The following is a 20,991-nucleotide window of genomic DNA, read 5'->3' on the forward strand; positions in this document are numbered from 1 at the left end:
GTCAGATTTGTTTCCACGAAGCCACGATGGGAACTCCCAACAGAAATCTTTTTAAACAAAATAAGTACCATAAAGATGGAGAAAGTCCACGAAATTGGATTTTAAATTTATTTCAGAAAAGGTATTTTCAACACATTATTTATGCAACATTAAGATAACATATAAAAGCCCTCATTACAATATAAAACTAAGGAGCTCCCCGTGACACAGTGGGTTAAGAACCCAGGTGCAGCAGATCAGGTGGCTGCAGAAGCACAGGTTCAATCCCCAGCCTGGGGCAGTGGTTTAAAGGATCCTGCATTGCTGCAGCTGCAGTGTAGGGAACTTTCTTATGCCACAGGTGTAGCCAAAAAAAAAAAAATAAATAAATAAATAAACAGACTTTTTTTCTTAGGGAGAACAAAAATTAATATTGAAACTAAAAGTATAAAACTTCTTTCTCTAAGTTCATTAGGAAACACATCTGTGATGTTTAAGTTTTCTAGCTGTTAAAAATTCTTGTCAAAGAGCATCACAATTAAGTTAAAAATCATAAGACCTACCAAAAAAAATTTTTTAAAGAGCAGTAACTACCTTGATAAACTATACAAACTCACCTCACTGTCCTTCTCTACTTTATTCATTTTCGGGACAGCTCTTTTCTTCCCCTTTTTCTCAAAGAGAAATTCCTATAAATCACTGGTACCTATCAGGTATCCAGTTCAATCTGAACCTTCACGTTGTTCTCATCTTTCAAGCAAATGTAAATCCAATAAATTAGATAAACAGCAAATGATCTCAAACAGCGGATTAAAAATCAAAACACATTCTAGTATACACCAGTGTGTTATATATTCCAATACAGGTTAATGTTCTTTTCTAAGCACTCAATACTTATTTGAGGGGCCTAAAGTAAAATTTTAATACCAGAACCTGGACCTAGGCTTTCAGCTTTATTATAATCAACTGGTTTTTAAAAAGTATAAACTAAGTGATTACATTGGACTAAAGCAAACAAAGCATAAAGACTATTAAGTGCAAAATGGTTTCCCAAGAGTGGTTTTTAATTCTCTCTTGGTAACCAATTTTCTATCAGATTTCTATCACTATGTAACTGTAACATCTTCCATAAAATCACCAGTAGAAAATCACATTTCTTTCAGAAGTCTACCTGCAGGACTCAAACCCTCCCAGGCAAGAACTAAATCTAGCCCCTTCCTCCCTCTCTTAAGTATTCAATTTCTTTCCCGAAGTAAAGCTTCCATAAATATTACAACACTAAGGACTAGATTTTTAATGAATACAAATCAGAGGAAATGAAGGAACATTAACTCCCATTCAAACCCTCCTTTAAAAAAAAAAAAAAAAAGTGTTTCTAAGCTATATTTTTAACTTACCCCATGATTTTCTTTTAAAAAAATGAACACAAAATCTTTCTGCTAATGACTTTATTCATGACTCTATAATGGAACTTAAAATAGCAAAGAACATGAAAAAAATCAGATTAATATTTATCAACCAAATACATCAAAGAATGTCTTTTTCATAAAACTAACAAAAATGTCTAAAATGTACATGTGAAAATACAAATATTTTCCACTTTGTGGAATTTCAAAGTAATGAAGACCTGCTTAATACAATCGGCCAGAATAGCCCACTTATACTGGCAAATACATACAATTCAAAAGAAATCAAACGTAACTGATAAAATAACCCTCTCCCGGTTAATCTTTTGGTAAAGTGCTACTTTCATCCTGAAAAAAAGAGTACTATTAGTAAAGACTAAAAATTTTTAAATGTTATACCATCATTCGGAAAGTGTTAAATTTTTTCTTCAGTATTCACTATATTCATCACATTCATATGTCCCCAATATGAATAAGCCATAAATACTGAATGACCATAAACTATTTTGTAATTTGAAAAAATCTTTTCATTTTCAATTGTTTCCCAGAAGTTCAAATTACTACAGTTGCTAAATGAAGAACTTTCATGATAGAGGAGTGTTTAAGACACAATAATTTCTCATTGTTTTAAACATGATCTTTGGTTTGAAGCTGTCCTGATATCCTTTCTGGTTTGATGGCTGTGGTTGTAAAATATTTACAGACCACGGTAGCTTCATTTGAACCACAGGAGTAAATTGGATCAATGACCTAAAGGCAATGAGTGGCACATATCAGGACGTCTGGCAAGATGAGTTCGTCAAATCCACATTAAGGGAAAACAGTGTTGCTGAAGAGTGGCTCATCTACTTTCATCAGCAATCTCCATCAATTCATTAACGGTATTAGCCACTGAGAAAAAATTAGTTGGAAAAAAATCTAATTTGAACGAAGAAGGCACACAGGTGCAATTCTTAAGCAGATAAGTAAGACCAACTAAACTGCATATGCAGACATGGGTGTGGTCACCCCACGCACATACACAACTCTTAAGTTTGAGGCTGAATATCATCACTGCACAGAATCTACCACATGGAAAACTCGCTGCCGTGAGTGTGTGTGTGCTAGAGGTCAGAACTAGCTGACGGCTTTCCAGAAATAATGAGACTTTAAATGATGCAAAAGTTGGCCTTTCCTCAAAATAAACGCTTTTAAATTAGTAGCATAAGGTTGCAATAACAATGGCAACTGTAAGAAGCCATAAAGTTTAAATTTCAGAAAGGATGAGTTCAATTTCACAACTGAAGGCTGCTGATTTCTTCTCTCTCTCCTTGAATAATCAAATGCAAATGCCTTTTAGCAATGGCAGCATTCAAATCCCACAAAAAATCCAGTAGTGAGCCCTTCAGGAGCACCTCCATTGGCACAAACTGTAAAACCTGCTGGGGTGTGTCAGAGTTAACCGAAGCACCCAACAACTCATTCACATTCTGCAGATATTGGAAAACTGGATTTGGAAGGTCCTGGTAACCAACACAAAGCAGGACTGCACAAGTGTTCAGGGGCTCAGAGGATACAGGACAAGAAAACGTGATGAATCTAAAACAGCTGTGGAGTATAAAGATCAAACCAGCCATAAATCTTGTAAAACAAGAAAGTATAGGCAAAATCATAACATCTCCCACACGAAGCTGCTGCAATGAATGTAGAAGGCAGTCCAAAAATAACTGCTGGTATGTTGGGTCTCCATCATGAAGCAATGAACAGCTACAAGTCATGAGTTCAGCTGATTCCAGGAGATGAACTTCCAATGGTATACGCATTTTGATATCATGGAGCGCTGGAAAACCCACAAGCAGGCACTTTATGTGGTTGCTAGGTTCTACATCCTGTTCATCCTGAAGGCACTTGGTAAGGCTAAACAACTCAGAAAATATCAATTCTTCAGAAAAAACGTGACAAGAACAATACTGCTGTTTTGGTTTAAGTTTGGAATCCCAATTCAAGGCTCCTCCTAATGACTTTTCAACTGCTTCATTAAGAGCCTTTAAAATTTCACCATCACAGAAAGGGGAACACTTTACCTTTGGCAGTTTCTTTCCCTGTAAAATCTGCCATAAATGACACTCGAGATTGGAAGCTGTCCCTTCTAAAAGAGAACTCTGCCCAGGATGATACTCAACATGTTCTTCAGCCCAACTATTAAAGTACCCTTTGGCCACCTTATCTTTCCATGAAAGGGTTTCCAGCATTTTCCTTTCATTATACGTTTTAAAATACCTGTTCCTCTGCCCAAACCATTTTGTATTTGTACTACAACCAATATTAGATTTTTTTACTAGCCAATTATTTCTGGAAAGAGGCTTCAACTGAAACTTTTGCATGAAATACTGAACAGCATAATCCCTTAAACTATTCAGCTTTGCTTGTTCCCCTTTTCCCATGCACTCAAACAGACGAATGTTCTCAGAAATGGTCTCCAGCTGGTATTTATGAAAGAACACACAACACTCTTCATGTCTTTTAAGAAAAGATTCGGGAATCAGGTGATGGGGAAAGAGAGCTTTCCTGGTCATTTCCGACCCAAAATTGAGCACCATCTTAGACAACAGAGGATCGACTGCCTCTCTTCCCTTATAGCAGAGACATACTACATAGACTTCTGAGTTTCCTGCCTTGCTAGTAGCAGGTTTGAAAACATGGACTTGGTCAAAAGAACAGTTTAGCAGGTACATCAGGTTTATGGAACAATGTTCAAACAAAGTAAACATCTTCAGAACAAAAGAGCCGCCATTTCCAAGAGTCATCAGGGCAGTGACAACTTCACAGTAATGCAAAGAAGAGACTAAAGCTTCTTGTTCACCTGGGTTTCCTTGGCAATCAAAACTTCCATCTGCAGTGATCAAGTGAACAGTAGCCATGCTGCTTATGAAATTCTGAAGTCCAGTCAGATATTTCACGGTCATGATATCACCGGTGTTATCTGGACCAAAGTACCAGCAATGCAAGGTATTTGCAATAAGTCGGTCATCCATAATCATCATAAGATTGTCATTTGCTTCATGGTATGGATTCAGAGTATTAGCTACCCAACTCCACTCACAAGGGAATCGATGGGATTTTAAGTAGTGATTGAGACTAGCTATAAAAGCTCCAGGAGCTTCACAAAGATGGAGAGAATTCAGTTTTCCATTCTGAAAAGCTTCCTGAGGAACAAGTGGAAAGGTACACAAAATTTCATGAAACTTGCACCACGCTTGAGTACAAAGTTCAGCATTCACAGATTTCCTCACATGAGAAATTATTTTCCCAGCTTTATTAGTGAAAGCCGTGTGCTCGTGCCACTCATCCAGTTTCTTATCACTAAGCAAGTTTTTTACTTCATTTAGGGAGTTCTTCAAATCAAGAAATGCATTAAATTCCATGTGGTCACAGGTGAAAAGCTCACTGGGATCTGGTAACTGCCACTCATTATTAGGTGACTTACCATAAGAAAAGTTCTTGGCAAAAAGTTCAAAAATGTCAGCAAGAATATCTGGGCTGAATGTCTCAGGACTTGAACCCAGTGGTGGCTTTCTGCACTTATTCATTTTCAAATTAAATTAAAATCTAGAAAAAGAAAACACACAATTAAATGACTCAAATTTATTAGTGAGTGAAATCTCATCCACAGCAAGTGGGACCACACTCATGACAAACCACATAAAATGGGAAGATAAATGTCAGCACCATTCATTACATAATGAGGCAATCTGTCATAAAGAAAGAGTAAAGGTTTTGATATCCAACAGACCAAGGCTCAAACTCCAGCACTGCCACTTACAGTTTGGTAAATGCCCTGAGCAAATAACATTACATCTCAGTTTCTTAAAAATTGAGGTATCACTTTTTTTAGGTGAGGGTAAAACATGCTAGCATATAAAAAGCATATACCAAAAAATATTCATCAGCAAATGGCAGCTTTTAATACCAAAGTAAACCATCTAGCTCCTCCCCAAAGTTCTCCTCTAACCATGGCTGAGATACTACCCACAGGGCCTCAAACATTTGCTCAAACTAAGATTCATCCCTGAACGACCTCTGATCAAGTTCTAACAAATGATTTTTAGCTTTTTTTTTAAGCTCCCTCTAAATCTCACTTCTTTTCAGAAGAGGTTGCTGCACCTAAACCCAGCACTAGTCCTGCTACCAGACTTCTCTGCCACCAACCACTTACTCACCTACCAGGACTGCCAAATATGTTCTCTGTCCACATCACACTCTCTTGCTAAGTCAGGCACTTTGGTGGTACCAACACCTGTACAGGCCACCAACTGACACTCGTCACCATACTGCTTGTTAACTGTGATATAACAGACGGGTTAGTCTCCTGCCAGTGCTGAAACTGACCTATAGGGCATCCAGGCATGTCTCTAAAATACAGATTCCTGTCTCACCTCGTTGGTCAGAGAGCTCCATGCTGACAGTATTATTATTTTTTCTTGCCACAAAAACTTAATACACTTCAATAGAGTAAATTTTTTTTTTGTCTTTTCTAGGGCCACACCCGAGGCATATGGAGGTTCCCAGGCCAGGGGTCTAATTGGAGCTGTAGCCACTGGCCCATGCCAGAGCCACAGTAACACGGGATCCAAGCCGCATCTGCAACCTACACCACAGCTCATGGCAATGCCGGATTCTTAACCCACTGAGCGAGGCCAGGGATCGAACCCGAAACCTCATGGTTCCTAGTCAGATTCGTTAACCACTGAGCCACAACGGGAACTCCTAGAATAACTTTTTTTTTAATTTTAGGGCCGCACCCACAGCATACTGAAGTTCCCAGGCCAGGCACTGAATCCTAGCCACATCTGCAAACTACACCACAGCTGTGGCAACACCAGATCCTTTAATGCGCTGCACCAGGGATCAAACCACACCACCGCAGCAACTCGAGCTACTACAGTCAGATTCTTAACCCACTGCACCAAAGCAGGAACCCTGAGAGAATAATTTTAAACTGAACAAATACCCTTACTGAATATACCTATTACAAATAGTCATCCTACATTCTGCGTTCTAACACTGCCTAAGAAACCAAAAACATCTGTCCACTGGAAAAAGAAAGGGGTATAAAAAAAGTAAGGCTTAAAGGCAGAGTGTTCGAAAATCTAAATTCCAGCAGATAAGCAATGAGTACTACATGGCACTTGTTGACACAGTGGTAATCAAGAGGTGCTTTATGGGGTCTACTTAGCATATTCAATACATTCTATACCGGTCTGATGATTACGAGTGGAGTTAAGGGTGAGCTAGCACTATAAAAAATACAGTAACAGCCAGAAGAATATATTCTATTAGCATTTTTGTACTGTTCTTTTTTTTCCACAGTTTAATATATTTAATATATTTGATGGTATTAAATAGTTATTACCCTATATCTATTTTATTCTGTACTGTTCTCTTAACACACTTTTTTATACTTTTATATTTTGTTTAAATTGTTTATAAGTCTTCTCTCTTCTTAAAATATCTCCCTAGTCATTTCTGTTTAACACAATATATTTACATACTGCATGAAAATTGTGGATAAGAGTCACAATTACTTATTAACATCTTTTTCTTATCTTAGATCTATTTTTTTACTGGTAGAAGCTATATTTAGACAAGTTTCTGAAAGAAATTTCTGAAAGAAGAGGCAAAAAGGAGGCATTTTCACACTCACTAAAACTGTAAATAAATGCAAATTAAAGTTTCTTACAAAAAATTATTCTAATTCACACTGTGCTCACTGGAAACTACAAACACTTTTACAAACATCTCAACTATTCCCTATTTTTGAAAAAGTCTGATTTGAGTAATTAAACTCACATACTAATTAATGGCTGTAGGTAAGCTCTGAAATCTTACCCAATAGGCAATTACTTTCACAGGAAAGCAACTAGTGATTCAAACATTCCCCTTGTTCATGACTATACCTGTGGCGCACGGACCAAAATCATATATATTTGCATATAAATTATATATTGAATGATGTTCAGATCGGTAATCCACAACTTATCTAAATATTGTTTCCTACTATCAAATTTCCAGAATCCAACCACTTCTCACCCACCTCCAGCTACAAGCCTCCTGACTGTCCACACTGTCAACTCTCTCCTAGATTACTATCACAGCCTTCTCACTGGTCTCTTTGCTATCCTTACTTTATACATTCTATTCTGAACACACTGACCAGAGTAACCTTGTAAAATATAGAGTGTATTGCTGCTCTGCTCAAAATTGTGCTGCAACGTGTGTGTTCCCCATTTCATTCAAACTGCCCAAGTCTTTATTTAGAGTAACCTACAAGGCCCTAGAAGAGGTATGCCCTCCAGCCCCGCCCTATCTCTCACCCAATTTTCTAATACTACCCCTCTTACTCACTGTGTTCCAGCTACACAGGTTTTCCTGCTGTTCCCTGAAGTCCCTAGGCACACTGCTACTGGAAAATCTTTGCATAGGTCATAGGTCCCTCTGCCTGGAATGCTCTTCCCTCATTTCTTCATCTCCCTCACGTATTTACACGAGTCATTTTCTCTGTGAAATCTGCCCTGACATCCGAATTTAAACCAGCACCTTGCATTACCAATAGTAAAAGTGAGCACCTAGCTTTATTTTTTTTTCCTTTTTTCTATGGCCCTCTCTTCCTTCTAATATGTAATTTACTTATTTATGTTTACTGTTTATTACTTGTCTTCCCAAAACTACAATCTAAGCTCCAGAGGGCAGGGATCCTTGTTTTGTTTACTCATTTATCATCCCAAGAGGCTAGAACAGTGCTTATTACAAACAATAAATATCTCTCCAACAACTGGCAGGATGTCAGACTGGCACAAAAGGCGCTCCTCTGATTAGGTTGTGAATGTTTAAGTCATAATAATGCACTTCAACTTGACTCTACCACCTCGAGGTACAACAACAAAAAAGCTTGTGCTTTACGGGATATAAAGGAAAAGTTTCCAGTGTGTGTTTCTTTGTCCCTCTAATTAAGGAATCCATAGAGCTTTGTGGCATCATAATTCTGCAACGAGGGTATTGCCATTCTTCTTGTGCAGAGTCGAGTAGGAAATCATGTAACCCCCGCCTGAAGCTACAAGGGAATAAGTGCAAAATTCACCAGCCTAACACAAAACCGCCAAGATCTCAACAGTTGTCACCGCTTCAATTAACACATACAAAGGAGTTTTAGAAGTGTTTCCACCAACTCCTGCTCCCAGCAACGGTGAAAATAATGCCCAGTGGGTAACCAGCGCATTACTCTGGGCCAGGGGCACCCAAGACCTCGTTTCTTCTGGTGGAAGTGAGTCCCAAGCTCCACTCTAGCGGCCCGCTCCCTGACGCGGAGAAACTTCAGTCCCAGTCCCTGCCTCTCCCGCCCGAAAAGTTGAAGGAGGTAAGGGCTCCGAACCCAGGCCAGGATTACCTTCGCTCACGCCCACCTCAGCCCCCAGGGTCTAGGGCGGCTGCGCTTCACTCACTCTCCTCACTGGAGGAGGGCATTCTCCCCTAAGGCTCCCAGGGAAGATTCCCGGGAGCGATGCCCCTTCAGGTCTTCGGCGCCCCACCCCCGCAACAGTGACGGGAAGTGGCGCGCTCAGAGGACCGGAAGGAGGGCAGGAAAGATGCAGGGCACCGCCCTTAGGACAGCCAGGGCGGAAGCATTCCCCAAGGTCGCGCCGCCGCCGAACGCCGGCCGACTGCAGCCCGGAGAGCCCCGACACACGTACTGCGCGTGCGCCTAGAGGCAGGCTGGCGTCACGCGTCAACGTTACGCACGCCGGCTACTCGCGCAGCGGGGAAACCTCACTTCTGCAGGTTTCGCTTTTCAGCCTCCCGCCCTAAGGGCTGTAAGGCACCTGCGCGCGCTGAAGAGGCGTCCTTTGGCCCCGCCCCTTTGTGGGTGGAGGCGTAGGATGGGGCGGGGCCAATCGTTCTTGGATAAACTGGCCACGCCCACCAGGGCCCTCGCTGTCCTAGTCTTTCAATCGCTCTCCGGTCGAAGATAAAGCAAGCGCTCAAAGAACAATTTGAAATTAAAAAGCCAGACTAGGGAAATTTTGAGATAACACTCTGTTATAACATATATATGTTTATAAACCAGTAGGAAAAGAAACCCTCTGAAGAAAAATGGGAGAAGGTTTGCATAGGCCATCTAAAAGTAAAATAGCAAACAGGGATATGGTACAAAGTTTAAAAAAAAAAAAAAGAATTGGAAATGAAAACAATCAGTTTTCATTTAGCACAGATTTTTAAAAGCTCCATAATGGACACTGTTGATGAATCTATGGAGAAACAGGTTTACATCCTGTGGGTAAGAGTAAAATTTGCCTTGCAGAAGGCAAACCTCAAAATGGCCTTGCACGTTAATCCGGCAGTTACCACTCCTAGCAGTTTATCTTTAGGAAACAAACAGCTGGCTCGCTTTAGACAAAATGTGTCATAACAAGAACAAAAACGAAGATAATTTCCTCTAAATGCCTGCTTTAAGAGAATTAAATTATGGTACACCCATATAACAAAATACCATGCAACCGTTAGTAGGCTGTATGTACCAACACAGTATTATGTGAAAATAGGAGAATACAGTACTTTCCATGGCTGGTCTCAGCTCTTTAACTCTCTGGGTCTCAGTTTTCTCATCTGGAGATAAGGAAAATGGCTTTGTCCATGAAAAATTTTCTTCCAGAAAATGCATTAATGGAGAAAAAGTCTTAAAAAAAACAACAACAAAAAAAACGGTGCTAGGATATTTGGATATCCATATGGAAAAAACTTATTTGGACTCTTACCTCACAGATTTCATTTGGATTGCCAATCTATATTTTAAATCTATATATAAGAATGGACTTCCTGTGTGGCCCACAGCATAACTATCTTTAACATAAGAAAACATGAGGGAATATCTTCGTGACCTTGAAGTGGGCAAAAATTTATAAAAGGAGAGAAAAAGTCCTCTATCAACTGAACTACATTAAAATTCACCAATTCATCATAAGATACTATTGAGTGAAAAGGCAACCTATAGAATGAGAGGAGATATTTACCATATATATATCCGACAAAGGACCTCAATCTAGAGTATGTAACTCCTATAAATAAATGAGAAAAGATGTCCCACTGGAAAAATGGGCAAAATACCAGAACAAAAACTTCACAAAAAGATGATAACCGAAAGACTAAGAAACATATGAAAAGATGCTCAACTTCATTAGTCTTTGGGAAAATATAAACAAAACCCATAATGAAATATAATTACACACTGACTAGCTAAAATGAAACACTGAAGATATGGGTTATAGAATTTGAGGGGACCAATGGAAAATTGGAAGAAAAAGATCTTCCAAGATTTTCCAGACTCACAGATTGGTTTCCTTTTTCTCAAGGTATAATTTACATATAGTCAAATGCTGAGATCTTAAGTGTGCTATTCAACCACTTTTGCCTACTGCCTATTAAGTATTCAAAAAAACTCCCTTGAGCCCCTTTGCCATCAGTCTTCCACCAAGAAGCAACCAGTAATCTGTTTTCTAACACTATAGTTTAGTTTTGCCTATTCTAAAATGTCATATAAATTCTATCATTAGTTTACAGTTTTTAGCTTCCAGCCCCTTTCCACTCAATGTAATTATATATATAAATTTATGTATCAGTGTAAATATATATAGTAGGGGAGAAAAAAGTCTTTCTCTTCTACCCTTCTAGGTTCTCAGCTGGGACTCTGTAACAAAAGATAGATTACCAAGAGAAAGGCATATAAATTTATTAATGTTTTGTGTGACATGGGAGCCTTCACAAGGAAATGAAGATTTGAGGAAACTGTTAAACCCGAGTGTTTTTATACTAGGTTTGATGAAAAGTGGAAAGTCGTGGGAAAATGTAACAAATAAGTATGAGCTACGAGTGGTAAACTGGGGGAAGTTTGGGGAGCTGTGTTTGTCCAGATTCCTCTATATGTCCTTTTGTTTTGGAGATAAGGATTTTTCTTTCCTCCAGGGACAGAGAGGGCATCCCTAACCCAATTTTCTTCTGATCAGCTTTGGGGCAAGTTTAGAGAGTCTTTCCTGTACCTATCATTTCTCCAATTTCTTTAACTCAAAATATTCACTGTGCCAAGGTACCACATTGGGGAGCAGTGCATCCTGAACCTTTTCATCTATGTTGTCTTATGCATCTGTAGTTTGTTCCTTTTTAGTGATAGGTAGAATGCCATTGTATGGAGAGACCACAGTTTATTTTATTTTTATTTTTGCTTTTTAGGGCCACACCCATAGCATACGGAGGTTCCCAGGCTAAGGGTTGAGTGGAAGTTAGAGCCACTGGCCTACACCACAGCCACAGCAATGCAGGATCTGAGCTGTGTCTGTGACCCACACCACAGCTCACGGCAACGATGGATCCTTAACCCACTGAGAAAGGCCACAACCTCCTTGTTTCTGGTCGGATTTGCTTCTGCTGCACCACAATGGGAACTTCAAGAACATAATTATTAAAGAAAGAAAATATGGTAAAAATTGTAACCAATTTGTCTATCCAAGTATGGGTAGAACATCTACATGGTGGTATTTGTAGGAAATGCTTGAAAACAGCAACCTAGTCTTTTTTTTTCTTACTGTTTAGAAACTAAACAAAAAATTACTAAAACCAATAAATTTTTAAACACAAATGCAAAAATTCTAAATATCATATCGTTATAGCAGTTTTGTCTGTTTTGGGTGCTATCACACACAGTTAAACATCATTCTGCATTTTATTTTTATTTTATTTTTTGTCTTTTTGCCTTTTCTGGGGCCGCTCCCCATGGCATATGGAGGTTCCCAGGCTAGGAGTCTAATTGGAGCTGTAGCCACCAGCCTCTGCCAGAGCCACAGCAACTCGGGATCCGAGCCGCATCTGCAACCTACACCACAGCTCACGGCAACGCCGGATCCTCAACCCACTGAGCAAGGGCAGGGGCTGAACCTGCAACCTCATGGTTGCTAGTCGGATTCGTTAACCACTGCGCCATGATGGGAACCCCTAGACATGGTCCACTCTTGAAGCGTTAATCATTTCATCACAGACACGACATGTTAACAACAACAATAACAAAATTATACAACTAAGCGCTCTATTACATGGTAGGTTAAGTGTTGTAGGAAGTGGGAATGCAGTAGGGAAAAGATGAGAAAAAGAGAATCATTTTTCCTTTAGCAGATTGTTATTACTTGGGGAGAGGGAGTACCAGCCAAGCTCAAGAAAATAACAGATGAAAAAAATACTCAAGACAAAGGATAACTGCAGAAAAGGGATGGAAAGTCAATAAGATCAAATGTCCTATAGGGAGTGTCTTAGTTCAGGCAGATATAACAAAATACACACTGGGTATCTTTTTTTTTTTTTTTTTAACTCCTTTTTCTGTCTCGCCCTTGGCACAACTATGGAAGTTCCTAGGCCAGGGATCAAATCCAAGACACAGCTGCAACACCGGACCCTTAACTCACTGTGCCAAGCTGGGGATTGAACCGGCATCACCACAGAGACAAACCCACTGTGCCACAGTGTGAACTCCTAGACTGGGTATCTTTTTTTTTTTTGTCTTTTTGTCTTTTTGCTATTTCTTTGGGGCTGCTCCCACGGCATATGGAGGTTCCCAGGCTAGGGGTCGAATCGGAGCTACAGCCACCGGCCTACGCCAGAGCCACAGCAACACGGGATCCGAGCCGCATCTGCAACCTACACCACAGCTCACGGCAGCGCCGGATCATTAACCCACTGAGCAAGGGCAGGGACCGAACCTGCAACCTCATGGTTCCTAGTTGGATTCGTTAACCACTGCGCCACGACGGGAACTCCTAGACTGGGTATCTTAACCAACAGAAATTTGTTTCTCACAATACAAAGTCCAAGATCAAGGCAGAGAGAGAGTGAGCAAGCTCTTTGGTCTCTTCTTATGAGGTCATGAATTCTGTCATGGGGACCCTCGTCTCATGAACTCATCTAAACCTAACCACCTCCCAAGGCTCCATCTCAAATTCCACATTGAAGGGGGAGGGCCTCAATTTTTGTGGGGACACAATTCAGTCCACAGCAAGGAGTGAAAAACCAGAATAAAGAGAATCATAGAGGCCAGGCCGAGGTGCCAGAATCTGCAACAACTGGAGATTGTCAAGAAGAAAGGGATGGACAGGGAGTTTGGGGTTAGTAAGTACAAACTATTGCATTTGAAGTGGATAAGCAATGAGATCCTGCTGTATATCGCAGGGAGCTATATCTAGTCACTTGTGATGGAACGTGGTGGAAGACAATGTGAAAAAAAGAATGTATATATATGGATGTATGACTGGGTCACTTTGCTGTACAGCAGAAATTGATAAAACATTGTAAATCAACTATAATAGAAAAAATCTTTAAAAAAAAAAAGAAAAGGAAAAACTATGTTTTTAATAGAGTTAGAGATAATAGAGGAATAGCCAACCAGAAATATCCTGGAGGCAGTTTAAAATCAGTGGGCGGCTGAAGTTCAAGTGAGAAAATTGAACTGAGGTAACACCTGACCCTGTGAATTTTTAAGTAAGTACTTTGTTACTGTTTATTATTAACAATCATTATATAGTTAATGTAGAAGTGAAATCAATACCAAGAGTTGTTAAAGCACAGCCCTCGGGATTCTTACTGTTAGTAGCTCACTTAGAATTGTCCCTCTTTGGAATATGGTTTCTCTTTTTGAAAGGTTAAGCATATCAGCTCTAGCATCTGAGTGCCTAGGTTAAAATCTCCACCTACTAGCTCTGTAACCTTGGGCTAGGAAGCCCTCCAAGGGTTGCACTGAGGACTAACAAATCAAAGTAAAGTGCTTATTATCGGTCTCTGCACTTAGCCAGTATCTGAAGATACGTGCTCCTGAAAATGTCCATTCTTTTCCAGAGGATAGGGTGCTAAATTCAGACCCACTTTGCAGAGTTTTCTTTCTTTTGCTGTTTCTTTTTATATTCAAAATCCTTAAGAGAGGATGTCTCTTGTGACAAAGCAGGTTAAAGATCCAGTGTGGTCACCGTAGCTGCCTGGGGTGCAGCCAAAAAAAAAAAAAAAAAAAATAGAATAGAGCAGGAGAGGGAAAAGAAGAGGGAGACCCAGGAGAAGAAAGGGAAAACAGAGAAGACAGTTGAGGCCAAATTATGTCATATCTGCCACTGAGAAGCTGTCAGATGTATCTACTTTCTGACTTAACAGTTTGGGCAGGTTTCAAAGAGTGGAAGGAGGCCCAGGTGGAAAAATGAATGAGTGCAGGAATGAACGTGTCCGTGTCTCCAAAACGCAATGTGGATGATAAAGGCAAGTGGCATAAGTTTTACACTGCCTCGCCATTTGTGTAATATTTTAAAATGCATGAAACCGTTCTGTTCGATGCTTATTGATACAAACATAGTAAAAATATGAAAACACAGATGAGGAAGCTGCATGCTAACTTCTCAGAATAGTAACCTCTGGGGAGATGGAAGCAATGGGAAAGAGCCCCCAAAGGGATCTCAGCTGTATCTGCAATCTTTCTATCCTTTTTATTAAGCTCTGAAGCAGTGGCAAAATACTAGCACTTTAAAAATCTAGGTCGTAGATACATGGGTATTATATTATTTTCTAGACTTCTTTGAACGTTTGAAATGTTTCCCCAAAATTTTTAACTTTAAAAAAAAAAGAGGACAATCTACCTCATTCTTAAACCCATTCAAACTCCCATACGCCCGTAGAAAGCCGTTTGTTCAGCTAAATCACATGGATGAATGATTTTCAGGAATGAGTATGCTTCTCAGATTCAATTTGAAAAGAGTGTAATGAATCTTTTTAAAAATAGATTACGTTTTGTGTTATGTTTACCTTTCCGAAAGAGATGTCAAATTCTGGATGCAATTACACATATTACCATATTAGTGAGGTTTTTATTTCATTTCCTTTATTAACACTTGATAGTAATGCCACATTGCAATTAGAGGGTGCTTTGTAATTGACAAACTGATTGCGTATACCTTAAGATCACCAATAGGTTTCATCACAGGGGCAAACTCTGATTGCTTATTGGTGGCTGCCCAGAGTGCTGTGTTGGGCCAGTTGTGAAACCTTGTCTGGGTTCTGCTGGATGGTCACTGATCAGCTAGGGAGGTGTGTCTAGGACAGGGTTCTTAATGGTGCCCTCTGTGTCCCACTGATACCCTGACACTTAGTCTCTTTCTGCCTCTCTCACTGTTCTTTCTCCATCTCCCTTCACCTATCTCTTCTATCTAGGTGCTAATAAGAATTCCCCTTCCAAACCCTCCTTCCTACACTGTGGTGGGAATGTAAGTTGGTGCAACCACTATGGAAAACAGTATGGAGGTTCTCCAGAAAACTAAAAATAGAATTACCATATGATCCAGCAATCCCACTCTTGGGAATACACTATATTCAAAAAGATACATGCAGGAGTTTCCACTGTGGTACAGTAGGTTTGGGATCTGGCATTGTCTCTAAAGTGGTGTGGGTTCAATCTCCAGCCCTGTGCAGTGGGTTATGGATCCATTGTCGCTGCAGCTATGAACTATGCCAGGTATAGGTCACAGCTACGGCTCAGATTCCATCCCTGGCCCAGGAAATTCAGTGTGCTGTGGGTATGGCCAAAAACAAAAAAACAAAAGATATATGCACCCTCTATTCATAGCAGCACTATTCACAATAACCAAGATGTGGAAACAACCTAAATGTCCATAGACAGATGAATGAATTAAGAAGATGTGGTGCATATATGCAATGGAATACTATTCAGCTATAAAAAAGAATGAAATAATGCCTTCACAGCAACATGGATGCAACTAGAGATTATCATGCTAAGTGAAGTGAGAAGGAGTAAAACCAATACCATGTGATATCACTTACATGTAGAATCTAATATATGGCCCAAACAGGAGTTCCCATTATAGTTCAGTGGGTTAAGGACCCAACAAAGTCTCCATGAGGATGTGAGTTTGATCCCTGGCCTCACTCAGTGGGCTGGGGATCCAGCACTGCCACAAGCTGCGGAATGGGCCTGCAGCAATTCAACCCCTGGCCCAGGAACTTCCATATGCTGTGGGTGTGGCCATAAAAAGAAAAAATATATATGGCACAAATGAACCTTGACAGGTTCTACAAAACACAAAGAGAATAGACTTGTCATTGCCAAGAGGGAGCTTGGAGGGAGCAGGAGATGGACCGGAGTCTGGGGTTAGTAGATACAAAGTATTCTATCTAGAATGGATAAACAACAAGGTCCTACTGTACAGTACAGGGAATTCTATCCAGTCTCCTGGGATAGACCATGGTGTAAAAGAATATTTAAAAGGATGTGTGTACACAGCAACGTACACAGCACTGTACAGCAAAGTATCTCAGGCTGCAACAATCGCTGGCTGATTTCATCTTCATCCACAGCAACCCTATATGCTGATGAGTCCTTCCTCTTCAGTTTTCCTGTGAAGTCTTCCCAGATGCATCTGGGCCCAATGAGACACCTCCACTACATCCCATGGCAGGCACAGAGCATTTATCTCTAAGTATTCCAACTATTTGTTTACCCATCTATCTCTGCTGTTGGGCTTTGAAAGAACAAGCCTGGGTCTTATTGATCTCTGCACTCCCAGCTTCTGGCACATAGTGAACAATCAATAAATGTTTGTTAAATGAAAGAATGATTTAAGGAATGGTGTCCTATTCCGCAGAAAAGAAAACAGACTCAGAAATTGGGGTTTTCTCAAGGTTATCCTTCCTCCAGAACACACCCATCTTTCCTCTAGAATGGAAGATGGACAAACATCCTCTGTAAAAGGTAAAGCCTGTAAATATTTTTAGCTTGGGGGGCCACAAGGCCTCTGTCGAGACCATTCAACTCTGATGTTGTAGCTGGAAAGCAACCACAGACATGGCTGTACTAAAATACAATTTTAGCACAAATTAGGCAGTGGGCCGGATTTGACCATAGATCAGGCCATAGCTTGTGGACCTTGCTGCAGCAGATGGTAAATAGATACTTCTTCACGTCTAGTTCCTTCGCTGAACATCCTCTCTCTGCCTCAACCCAAGAGCCTGCCTCTGATGCTGCCACAGTCCCTGTTGGAGTTAGACGGACAATCCTTTCATACATCCAAGCCAAGAAGTTGAGGAAGCCTCATGACAAAACCGGCTGCAAAGCTGAGACCAGGAGAGAGGAGAGGAGCTTGTTGACAGGCTCATCAGAGACCTAGAGGAACCCAAGCCCAACTTATCCACATGCTCCTTGATCATTCATTATGAATCCCCTGATTCATAATGAACATTTCAAAAAAAGAAAAGAGGTCCATGTCTTGGGTACAGTGGACAAAGAAGAAAGTGGAACAAACAACTCTGTCCCACTCCCTTGATTCCCTTTCTGTATCTCCAAATGACCAGTCTTTTTCTTTTCCAGAGACTACCTCAAACTCTTCTCCTATTTCCTACCCTGTCGTCTTCTCATTCGTTGTCAGGAGATGACTCACCGCCTCCCTCACTAAGGAAGTAGAAGCCATTGGAAAAGAATCCCTTCAGAACTCTGCCACTCATCCCAAACGTATCTGCATCTTTACCCACTCTCTATTCCTCCCATTATAATGCCATAGGGTCTAAAATTAACTCCTCCTTCTGTTCTCTGTGTCCCAGGTCTTTCCACCTTCTCAAGGAATCTGATGCCATCAATCATTTCTCTCTCCTGTATCTCTCTCTACTGTATCACTTTTCTTCTCCCTCTCTCCCTTTCTCTCTCTCACCTTCATCCCAAAGGCAGAGAGGAGCCTCTTCCCCTTCCCTCTCTCCTGGTTCCATCAACATTTAGGTATGTACATCTCTACCATCTTAAAAATAAGTCTTCAAATCTTCGTCTTTCTCCAATCTTTGCCCTATCTCTCCCCTACCTCCTTCATGGTCAAAGTTCTTGAAAGAGTTGTGTGCTCCTGATTTTCACTGCATCATCTAATTCTTCAACACATGAAAAATTTGTTTCTCCTATTTATATCTCTGAAACTCTCCCCTTGGAAGACCTGAAATAACCTCCTTTGTTGCCACATCCAACCTGGAATTCTTTTGGCATTATCTTAACTGAATTCCTGGCACTATTCAACCTTGTGGTCTTCTTCAAATATTATCTTCCTGTGGCTTCCATGACAACATGATTTTCTGGTTTTTCTCCTATGCTCATTCTTTTTTTTAACTTATGAATTATTTCTGGAATTTTCCATTTAATATTTTCAAATCACATTTGACTGCAGGTAACTGAAACCATGGAAAGCAAACCCGTGAATAAGGGGGCACTACTGTAGTTATCTTTAACAGCCCTTCCATTAGAGAGAGTTGGTTCAAAAAACACACAGTTTGAAGGGGCTAATGATCAGTTCTTTGAGAAAGGGCAGGCACAGTTTTCACTGCTTGATAGATGAAAAGCTCTAGGATTAGAGAGCACAGATGTAGACCTGGGAGAAGGACAATGATTTGGAGACGTTTTGTTTTGTTTTGTTTTGGCCGCCCCACAGCATATGGAGATCAAATCCAAGCTGCAACTGCAATCTACGCTGCAGCTGTGGCCAACGCCAGATCTTTAACCCACTGTGCCAGGCCAGGGATCAAACCTGTGTCCCAACACTCCCAAGACACCACTAATCCTGTTGCGCCACAGTGGGAACTCCTGGAGACTTTTACTTCTAAGCTTTCTTCCTAGAATCTGGTTTCTAGTCTCCCAGACAAACACAACCCTAGGAGCACCTACATCTTGCCCAAGCAAGTGGGTCTGCCTGGAGCATTCTGGGATGAGCACTTCCCTAAATTAAAGACTTTGCTTTGAGAATCTCATGCTTGTTCTTCCTTAAGATTGTATATAGGTTCCAATACCTCTGCCTATGCTTTAAATCTTTTAATGCTGGTGTCCTCTAGCTCTTCCACTCTTCTCAGTCTGCATCCTCCCCTAGGATGTCTCATCCCATCTCCAGGCAATCTTAAATAAGTTGATGACTCTCAAGATTACTACTCCAACCCAGAGCTCACTGCTGAGACTACAGCCAGCCAGCTAACTGCCTATAACTCTTCTCCTTTATATACCACATCCGGTCCCATCTTTAAAAAGCATTATCTTGACCCCATCATCCCAACCAGCAACCTCCCCTCCCCTTTTCTTCACCCCACATGCAACAGCACTTCTTGAAAACTTTCTCTTAAACTCCTTTCAATCAAGCTTTCAACTATACAACTCCACTGAAACAGCTCTTGTCAACATCACCTATGGCTTCTGCATTGCTAAAGGCAGTGGATAATTTTCAAGTCTCACCTTTGATTTCTCAACTGCATGTGACACAGTTAATCACCTACTTTTCTTTAATACCCATTCTTCACTTGGCTTTCCAGATAACACCCTCTTCTGGTTTACCTCCTTCCTCACTGCATTTCCTTCTCAGTCTTTGCTCATTTCTCCCTTCTGATTCTTATTACTGGGGTTCACCAAGGCTCATTCCTTGGCCCTCTTCTCTACAGTAATCCCCTGAGTAATCTCAAGACATAATGTCAATCTCAAGCCATAAATGTCATTTCTACATCTATGGTTTCCAAATGTATATCTTCAACCCAGACCCCTCTTCCAATCTCTAGTCTCTTATATACAGCTGCCAGCCAACATCTCTATTTGGATGGCTCTGGGCATCTCAGATTAAACTGAAATTCAGTTCCAGTGCCAAACACCTCTTCTGCCCCACAGCCTTCCACAAGTCCATAGATGGGAACTCACTCTCCCAGTTGTACAGTTCCAAACCTGGTGTCATCATATATAAGCTGACTCATTTCCTTCTACTATGCTTTCTCCATACATGTCTTTTTACTGTGGTTTCAAGATTTTTTTTTTTTTCAAGAGGGCTCCTAGATGCTAAGTTTGAGCAAACGTAAAAAATATCTCCTTTATTCTCAAAGGACATTTGGATTTTGGTTCCCTCATACGTTTGTAGGATTTGTTCCATGATCACCTGGTAATGAATGTTGCATTAGCTCTTCTTTCCTGACCTCTCCATTCTTCTTATGGTTTGTTGAATTTCATCACTGAAACTGGTGGGTTTTTTCTTTTAAATGTGTGTCGTACTGAATTCATGTTCTTATTAATTTCCTCTGTAGCTCAACTGCAGGGAACTAGCTTCCTTGGATTTGGGGGAAAGGAGCAGTCTTTCATCTATTTTGTGCCTGCTGTGCTTCTTTAAGTCTCCCTTGCATTCACCTGCAGAATGCTTCCTTAATTACCGTGTTGCTTCTTTTCATGTTGCTCATGCTTCAAATGGACAGCTCTACCCAGTTCTTCATTTAGCTTTGATAGAAAGAAGATGAATTCTCATTGACAATGTCTTAACCTTACCTGAGACCTTTTTTCCCAGCTGTATCTTGAGGCCTTGGGATTGTATTCCATCCACTTTCCCATAGCCCCATGGGTAGGAACTTGGAAGGAGCTTGGAAAACTTCCTGCAGCCTTTGGTACAGGACTAGGCTTACCCCCTCTTCTGAGATTTTTGTCAATGTCCAGGCTGGGGTACCTCCCCACCTTTCCATGGGGGTGGGGGGAGGAGTGGCATCCTGGAGTGTCATCACA

The 20,991-nt window shown here is 40.7% G+C and overlaps 1 protein-coding gene across 1 annotated transcript; it reads right to left on the reverse strand.

Moving 5' to 3' along the window:
* Positions 1 to 1,412: 1,412 nt before the first annotated feature.
* Positions 1,413 to 9,076, reverse strand: CMTR2 (cap methyltransferase 2). Its single transcript, XM_047792150.1, has 2 exons — positions 8,809 to 9,076; positions 1,413 to 4,973 (listed from the first exon to the last, which is right to left on the reverse strand). The coding sequence occupies exon 2, from the start codon at positions 4,952 to 4,954 to the stop codon at positions 2,660 to 2,662; it is 2,295 nt and encodes a 764-aa protein (XP_047648106.1). The 5' UTR covers positions 4,955 to 4,973; positions 8,809 to 9,076; the 3' UTR covers positions 1,413 to 2,659.
* Between the last annotated feature and the right edge of the window lie 11,915 nt (positions 9,077 to 20,991).

Source organism: Phacochoerus africanus, chromosome 8 (genome assembly GCF_016906955.1).
Source record: "Phacochoerus africanus isolate WHEZ1 chromosome 8, ROS_Pafr_v1, whole genome shotgun sequence".
NCBI lineage: Eukaryota > Metazoa > Chordata > Mammalia > Artiodactyla > Suidae > Phacochoerus > Phacochoerus africanus.